We start from the raw sequence: 8,799 nt of genomic DNA, 5'->3' as shown, positions 1-8,799 counted from the left end.
GTGACCTCTTTGGCAGTGACATCACCAATTTGTTGCTTAGTCACATTTGTCCAGTGAGTCAGGACCATACTTCCTTCCCCATTTTACATGGATTTTTTTTTTAAACACACGAGCCACAGAACATTTTTGAGGCAAACGAATGAATCGGTCTCACTGGATTTCTCATTTCTTGCGTGCTCTCAACCTAGTTCAAATACGTACAATACGCGTGACAACACTGCTGCTAATCCCAAAGAGGTTTCAGGGAAAGCAATAGCGCGTGAATTGAATGAAAGGTTGAATTTAGTTTTTGAATATTGACGAAAATAGATGTTTTATTTTAAAATTGTATGCTGCAGGAATTCTACTGTTACTGTTGGGTACCAGTAGAATTCCTGGAGTAACTCTGGGTCAGAGCATCTTCTGAATTCCTGCCTACAGTGTAAAAGCATGTAGCTTATACCACCTTATGCTGCCATTAAAAGCCCAGCGTGTGTCTGTTTGGTGTTCCAGTGTCAGGACGGGGCGAGCAGAACAACATGAGCGAGAGATTCGACTGCGACAACTGCAAGGAGTCCCTGTACGGGCGCAAGTACATCCAATCAGAGGACAGCCCCTACTGCATTCCCTGCTACGACAGCCTGTTCGCCAACACCTGCGACGAATGCAAGGAGCTGATTGGCCACGACTCCAGGGTGAGTGGGACGCCAGCCAATAGGAATCCACCTAAAAGGGAGGCGGCTTCGTTCCAGCCTTTGGAATATTCCAGCCGCCCCCGAACAGAGACCGTAAAAACACCGCTCTCTCTCTCAAAAACAGGCACAGTGCCCCTCTCTCTCTCTCTCTCTCTCTCTCTCTCTCGCTCTCTCTCTCTCTGTCTCATTACCTTTCGTCTTACGGTCTTACTGTAAAACAATCACCCCGTCACCCTCTCTTCTCTCCACTGCTTTTTTTTTTGTTTTGCCCTGAACTTGTAAACAGAAACAAATGTTATAAAGTCAGAAGAGACCCCCCCCCCCCTCGTCATCATTGGAATCGGGAGTTTACTGTCTGATGCTGTAAAGGTGCATTTTATATGAGGGCTGTTAAATAGCAGCTTAATGTACAGTGGGTCTGGAAGTGGTTCTGGATTCAAACAGTGCCAATGTGGAACCTGACTAATTCCAAACAAGTGAAATGTCTTAACGGCTTCAGTATGAAGTAAAACTCCCTCTATCCAAAAAGACCCAGCCGTAGAGTGATTTTTAAAATGAGGAGAACTTTCAGTTGAGGTATCTTGTTAAATATTAAATGGGGCTTGCCACTATGTGTGTTATGTCATATTACTTAGCTAATGTTTAATACATACCATGAATACTTTGGTCCTGTAGGTATGTAAGTATATTCACACACAGGCCTGCACACTCACACACACACAGTTTCTGGACAATATTAATACGTGAATTTTAATTAGTTTTACGTGTGTTACAATGTATAAAATTAACATTTCTATGAGTTTCTGTGTTTCGTCTGTTATTGTGATTATATTGAATGATCGATGACCTTTGACCCTTGACCCCAGGAACTGTTCTACGAGGACCGGCACTACCACGAGCACTGCTTCCGCTGTTTCCGCTGCGACCGCTCGCTGGCGGACGAGCCCTTCACCAGCCAGGAGGAGGCGCTGCTGTGCAACGACTGCTACTGCAACGAGTTCTCCTCCAAGTGCGTGGCCTGCGACAAGACCGTCATGCCAGGTACGGCCACGCCCTCGCACCTGTAATACTCCACCCCAAAGCCCCGCCCCCCAGCCACGCCCTCGCACCTGTAAAACCCCTCCCCAAGCCCCGCCCCCAAGCCCCGCCCCCCGCCACGCCCTCGCACCTGTAAAACCCCTCCCCAAGCCCCACCCCCAAGCCCCGCCCCCCAGCCCCGCCCTCGCACCTGTAAAACCCCTCCCCAAGCCCCACCCCCAGCCACACTCTCAGGGTAAGGCTTGACCAATCATGAAAGACACACAAAAGGGTACACCATGCTCCTTGTCAACTCTCCTCATAGAGAGAGAGAGAGAGGGGGGAACATTCTGTTCATATGTTTGTTGTTACTCATGCTTTGGCAATATGTGTATACTGTATATATATCATGCCAATAAAACTCATTTGAATTGAATTGAATTGAGAGGCAGAGGGACAGAGAGAGAGAGATAGAGAGACCAAGAGAAAGAGAGAAATTAAGAAAGAGAGTGAGAGATTGAGAGTGAGAGATTGAGAGGGAGAGAGGGAGAGGGAGAGAAAGAGAGAGGGAGAGAGAAGAGTTAATGGCTCTCCTCCAGCAGTGACAGAGTAATTGGCGGTTTGGCCTGACGAGCCATCTCTCAGCCAGATCCCCAGGCCTGGCAGCGCGCCAGGGTGTGATGATGAGGAGAGATTAGCCCGTAAAGTATTCCAGAAAGAACCGCGGCCAAGGGAAGAAGCCCTAAAATAACAAATCAGCACAGACGGAACACTGCCATTTTTGCTCATAGGGTTGGGATATTTCATCTTTGTCTCCCTAGAAATAAAGAAATTAGCTCTTACCCTTTCACCCCTGAGATTTTTGGTCGCTGCACTGCGACGCTAGGTCGTGGAGGCTGTTCTCCGGACATGGCTGAAATGTTTGTGGCTACGTGCTGGTGGTGCAGTAGCACTGGACTGGAAGTGTTACAGGGAGGCTTTCTTAATGTTAGGTGGGCCCAGCGAATGTCTCTTCCCGTTACGATGCGCCTCTAAGGCCTTAATTCAGAATGGCAGGCTGCTGGCACCTGCTCTGGTTTTGCGAAACGGCGAACAGGCTTCAACGCCTCTACGCTTTTTAACGTAGGATAACATAACGACGGGATCCGGCCATTCAGCCCAACAATGCCCGCCATTTTCCTGACTAAATTAGCGCTCTGATTACCTACAGACTAGATAGTATCTTAACACCGTATCAAGCCTAGTCTTGAAAATCCCCAGAGCTTCTGCTGCCTCTGCTACGTGACCTGGCAGGCTACTCCACACATTGACTACTCTCTGCGTGAAAAAAAAAAAAACTCTTCCTAACGTCTGTACGGAATTTACCTTTTGCTAATTTCCATTCATGCCCCCTCGTTTCTACTAACAGAACTCAACCTGCAGAATCTCCTGTAGTTCACTTTGTGTCGATCCCCTTTATGAATCTAAAAGCCTCAATCAAATCAAATCGAGTCTCCTTTTCGACATATTTCGACCGATTCCCCGCGGGTCAGGGCGGTGCGGCGCTGCCGCTCGGATTTTCGGGCCGATCGCGGTGGAGGCGGGGTTTCCTCGGAACCTCTTCCCCCCCCCCCCCCGTTTTAAATCACGTCCCGTGCTGACAGAGCCGACAGGACCCCCCTGTGACCGGCCCGGCGGTTTACAATCAGGCGTTCAGGCCTCAAGTGCTTTATGAGCTTCCTGAAAGAGGGACGAGGAGACGGCGGTTTATCTTCCGAGCGTTGAGAGGGTCGCGGGAAGAGCTCTGGCGTGTCCTCCAGCCCGGAGTCTTCTGGAAGCGCAAACCGTCTGCATCGTCTCCGCGAACCGAATGGCGATGGATTTTCCCTGGGTTTTTGGAGTAAAAAAAAAAACCCGCAAACAAAACATTTTGCTATCCCTAATACTTCAGCTGTACAACCTCTCCACTGTTACCATGGAGTAAACCGATCTGACCAATCACATGGCTTGGCGCAATTTTCTACCACGTTGCTCGGCGATGGCTGCCCTGCGAGGTTGATGACCAATCGGATGCCTTGCAGACCGTCCTCGCTTTACTCTACTTTACACCCTTACTCTGCTTTACACCTTTACTCTACTTTACACCCTTACTCTACTTTACACCCTTACTCTGTTTTACACCCTTACTCTACTTTACACCTTTACTCTACTTTACACCCTTACTCTACTTTACACCTTTACTCTACTTTACACCCTTACTCTACTTTACACCTTTAGTCTACTTTACACCCTTACTCTACTTTACACCTTTACTCTACTTTACACCCTTACTCTACTTTACACCTTTACTCTACTTTACACCCTTACTCTACTTTACACCTTTACTCTACTTTACACCCTTACTCTACTTTACACCTTTAGTCTACTTTACACCCTTACTCTACTTTACACCTTTACTCTACTTTACACCCTTACTCTACTTTACACCCTTACTCTACTTTACACCCTTAATTAATCTCTTTTTCTCTCTCTGTGTCCCTTTCCTTTGCTCTCTCTCTCTCTTTCCAACTCCCTCTCTCTCTCTCTCTCTCGAACTCTTTGTCTCTTAGTTGTGTAAGTCGCTCTGGATAAGAGCGTCTGCTAAACGCCTGTGATGTCATGTTTGCCTCCAGTCTGTCGTTATGCACGATGTCGGGGGAACTGTATGTACTTCTTCATTTGTAATGTTTCCTTTCGTTCAACGGAAAGATCCACAGAGCAAAAGTCAGTTTTTATTTATTTGTTTTTGTTCTGTTTTTTTTTAGTGAAGGACTTGGCCAAGATTGCCGCCATGGGCTTAAATGTTTGAGAATGAAACGTTTTAATATGGCAAACAAGTACAGCTGTCACAGTGACAGTGGGCAACAAGGCCGTTAAAATGGCGGCAGATGTACATGGAGATGAGCAGCACGTGTGCATTCCTCAGCAGCCCCACTGCCAAAAAGACATGATCAAATCACCAGAATAAACAGGAACGTCCCCATACGAATGGAGATTATCATTACATTATTGTAACTATATTTGTGGAAATGACAGAGCGTCAACTAATACCATATGTGCGTACGTGTGTGAGTGGGTGTGTGTGAGTGCATGTGTGACTGAGTGCGTGTGTGTGAGTGCAAATTGCTATGTACACTAACCAGAGTAGGGAGGTCAGTTCTCTTTCAATAAAATCAGGTCAGGTCAATTCATGAATCTAAAAACAGTTTTAATACTCTGTGATGATTTTTCAGTCATTGAGTTGAATTTAAATTAATTGCCTGATTCGACTGAACCTGAAATGGAATTGATTCCAAATAATGATATTAGCACACTGCAGAGCGCTGTGTCTCCTTTAACTGGATCCCTCTCCTGTCACTCATCCTCGCTTAATGTATAGTTGTGTACAATCTGAGGGCGTTGTCACTCACTCTCACTGTCCAATCAGCAAGTGCTGCACCAGTGTCTCAGAATGCACTGCCATGTGATTGGCCGGGGAACATTGCATACATAGTGTCAATATGCAGTTTCTCTCTCCTGTGCTTTGTTTTCTTCCTGTTTTTATCTCTCTGTCTCTCTCTCGTTTTCTCTCCCTCTTGCATCTTCATCATTCTTTTCTCTCTTTTCTTTACTCTTAACCTCTTTTTCCATTCAGTTTCCCCATCTTTTACACTCTCTCTCTCTTTCAAAGTTGCTGCATGTAAACTATGCTCCACTGCACATAATCTTTACTCTCTTTCCTCTCTTCCTGTCTCTTTTGCTCCCTCTCTCTGTTTTTTATCTCTCTCTTTCTCTGTTTTTCCACTTCATTGGCAGAACAGCTGGAGCAGTATTCCCACAGCACATACAGTACAGAACATATGCAGTAGGAAATGTTAAATATTTATCTTTGTCATATTGTTTAACATCCAAATATAACAGTCATCTCTATCTCCCTCTCATTCTCCCATTACTCTTTCTCTCCCCGTCTCCCCCCTTCTCTCGCCCCCACTTTCTCCCCCTCCCTTCCTCTCTGTATCTCACCCCATCTCGCTCCCCCTTCCCTCTCTTTCTTCCACTCTCACCCTCCCTCTCTCCCCCCTCTCTCTCTCCCACTTACTTTGACCCTCCCTCTCTTTCTCTCCTTCCCTCCCTCCCACTCTCCCCCTCCCTTCCTCCTCTCCCACCGCTTTCTCCCCTTCTTTCTCTACCTTTCTCCCTCCCTCTCTCTCCCTCTCTCTCTCTCTCCCCATCTTTCCCACCCTCCCTCTCCTTCCCCCTCACCTCCCCCCTCCCTCCCTCCCTCTCTCCGTCTGTCTCCCTCCCTTTTTCTCACCCTCCCTCTCTTCCCCCTCTCCCACCCCTCTCTCCCCCTCCATCCCTCTCTCTCTCTCCCTCTCCCTCTGTCTCTCTCCCCCCATCTCCCCCCTCCTTCCCTCCCTTCCCCCCCCCCCCCCCCCCCCCCCCCCCCCCCAGGCACACGGAAGCTGGAGTATGGGGGGAGCACGTGGCACGAGACCTGCTTCATCTGCCACAGCTGTGAGCAGCCAATCGGCTCCAAGTCCTTCATCCCGGACAAGGACGAGCACTACTGCGTGCCCTGCTACGAGAACAAGTTCGCCCCGCGCTGCACCCGCTGCAAGCAGGCCAGTACCCGCGCCCGTGCCCTCTCAGTACCCGTCCCAGTGCCCCCTCAGTACCCGCCCCAGTACCCCCTCAGTACCCGCGCCAGTACCCCCTCAGTACCCGCCCCAGTACCCCCTCAGTACCCGCCCCAGTACCCCCTCAGTACCCGCGCCAGTACCCCGTCAGTACCCGCGCCAGTACCCCCTCAGTACCCGCGCCCATGCCCCCTCAGTACCCGCCCCAGTGCCCCCTCAGTACCCGTGCCCGTGCCCCCTCAGTACCCGCCCCAGTGCCCCCTCAGTACCCGCGCCAGTACCCCCTCAGTACCCGCCCCAGTGCCCCCTCAGTACCCGCCCCAGTGCCATCTCACTCAGCAAACCTCCACTGCTTTATTAATACAGCCCACAGGCCAGTACCCACTCCAGTGCCCCCTCACTCATTAAACCTCCACTGTTTTATCAATACAGCCCACGGGCCAGTACCCACTCCAGTGCCTCCTCATTCACCAAACCGCTGCTTTATCAATACAGCCTACTAACACACACACACAGACACACACACATACACACTCTAGAAGGATTCATAAGGGCGGCAGCCATGTTTGTTTGACAGTATCGTGAGACTCGGCCCTTTATTTGGCCCAGAAGATGGCGGTCACGGCGAATGACCTTTGCCTAGCGTACGCTAGCTCCTAGCCCTAGCATCGCTGCACATTTGGGAACTCCAGAGCTGAGCAATAACAGAGCTTCCAGTGGTCCCTACAAAGCAGCTTTTGTCCGCGTTCATTTTACGGTTGTGAATCAGAATTGTTTTTTTTTCTTCGTCTAAACACTGCTCTTTTGTTGTGGCGAATCACGCAAACACTGTTTGATATTCCGTTGTCTTGCAACTGGAAAATTCCCGATTGAGACAGAAAGAGTCTTACAACAACAACAACAACAAAAAAAAAAACACAATCTCGCAACCTCGTTCCCCCGTTTAGGGAAACGCTAATCCCTTTTCAATGTGTTCGGTTTAATCAACAAGCGTGAATAATAACTGGATTATCTAGCATTTGAATGTTTTAATTTATGCAACCGAGTAGAACAACTGCAGACAACAGTGAGATTAATTAACTGTTTGTTTATGGTCCGTAATTGGCATGAATTGTTTGCATAGTTAAGCCCGTTTAAAGGAGGACATTTGCACAAATCAAAGACTTGTGTATTACTGGATTCCTTTTAATGTCTGTTTGTTATTTTGAGGAAGGCCAACAAACCCTTAACATCAACACTTCTATAAATATTTATGTGTCCTCATATGTAATTAATAAATGCTTTTACAGTTTTAAAGCAGGTTTTGCACCAGATTCCTGTACCTCTGATACTCATTTCCAGGGCAGTACGTTTACATGGGGCCACTTGTGGAATTTATTAAATTTTTAAAAAGTGCACATGTATGTGGGCACATTAGACTAAAGTACGTATGATGGGTATATGAGGCAGGAAGTGGGTATGATGGGTGTATGAGGCAGGAAGTGGGTATGAAGGGTGTATGAGGAAGGAAGTGAGTATGATGGGTGTATGAGGCAGGAAGTGGGTATGATGGGTGTATGAGGCAGGAAGTGAGTATGATGGGTGTATGAGGCAGGAAGTGGGTATGATGGGTGTATGAGGCAGGAAGTGAGTATGATGGGTGTATGAGGCAGGAAGTGGGTATGATGGTTATATGAGTCTGAAAGTAGGTGTGATGTCATAATGGATGTTCCAGGGTGATTGACGGCTGTAGCCCCTCCCCCCCCCCCCCACTGCAGGTCTTGACGAAAGGGGGCGTGACCTATCGGGAGGAGCCCTGGCACAAGGAGTGCTTCGTGTGCACGGGCTGCAAGGTCCAGCTGGCTGGCCAGCACTTCACCTCCCGCGAGGACAGCCCCTACTGCCTCAAGTGCTTCGGCAGCCTGTACGCCAAGAAGTGCGAGGCCTGCAGCAAGCCAATCACAGGTGACTCTTGCCCTTGCAAATGAGGCATAGGGATGGATATGGTCTGAATCAGCGGCCATTGTTGCTTTCTGCTTTTTTCTATGAATCAAACCCACAAAATGTGTTTAAGGTGCTGTTGGGGACTTTCAGTGGTCTAATGCTCTCACTTTCTCTTTCCCCCTCTCCCTCCATCTCCCCATCTCTCTCTCTCCTCTCTCTCCCCCCCCCCCCCACGCGCAGGCTTCGGCGGGGGGAAGTACATCTCGTTTGAGGAGCGGCAGTGGCACCAGCCGTGCTTCGCCTGCTCGCGGTGTTCCGTGTCGCTCGTGGGTGCCGGCTTCTTCCCCGCGCAGGACGAGATCCTGTGCCGCGAGTGCAACAGCAGCCTATAAGCCCCGCCCCCGCCCCCCGAGGCCACGCCCACCTCACAGCCTTAACACCAAACGAAAAAACAAAAACAAAAAAAAGCTTTAAAAAAAAAAAAATACTAAGGCCTGCTGGCTGATGGCACCCCAGCTCCCTTTCATCGTTTTACTGAGGCTTACGAA

General features: G+C 48.9%; 1 protein-coding gene across 1 annotated transcript; it reads left to right on the top strand.

The window, feature by feature from the left end:
• The first annotated feature begins 470 nt into the window (after positions 1 to 470).
• On the top strand, positions 471 to 8,709 carry fhl3a (four and a half LIM domains 3a). The gene is made up of 5 exons (XM_035389936.1): positions 471 to 674; positions 1,541 to 1,715; positions 6,144 to 6,313; positions 8,086 to 8,272; positions 8,492 to 8,709. The coding sequence occupies exons 1-5, from the start codon at positions 519 to 521 to the stop codon at positions 8,641 to 8,643; spliced, it is 840 nt and encodes a 279-aa protein (XP_035245827.1). The 5' UTR covers positions 471 to 518; the 3' UTR covers positions 8,644 to 8,709.
• The last annotated feature ends 90 nt before the right edge of the window (positions 8,710 to 8,799 follow it).

The sequence above is a fragment of the Anguilla anguilla genome, chromosome 1 (genome assembly GCF_013347855.1).
Source record: "Anguilla anguilla isolate fAngAng1 chromosome 1, fAngAng1.pri, whole genome shotgun sequence".
Taxonomy (NCBI): Eukaryota; Metazoa; Chordata; class Actinopteri; order Anguilliformes; family Anguillidae; genus Anguilla; species Anguilla anguilla.
Note: the sequence above shows the minus strand (reverse complement) of the source record. Positions and strands in the feature narration are given on the sequence as shown.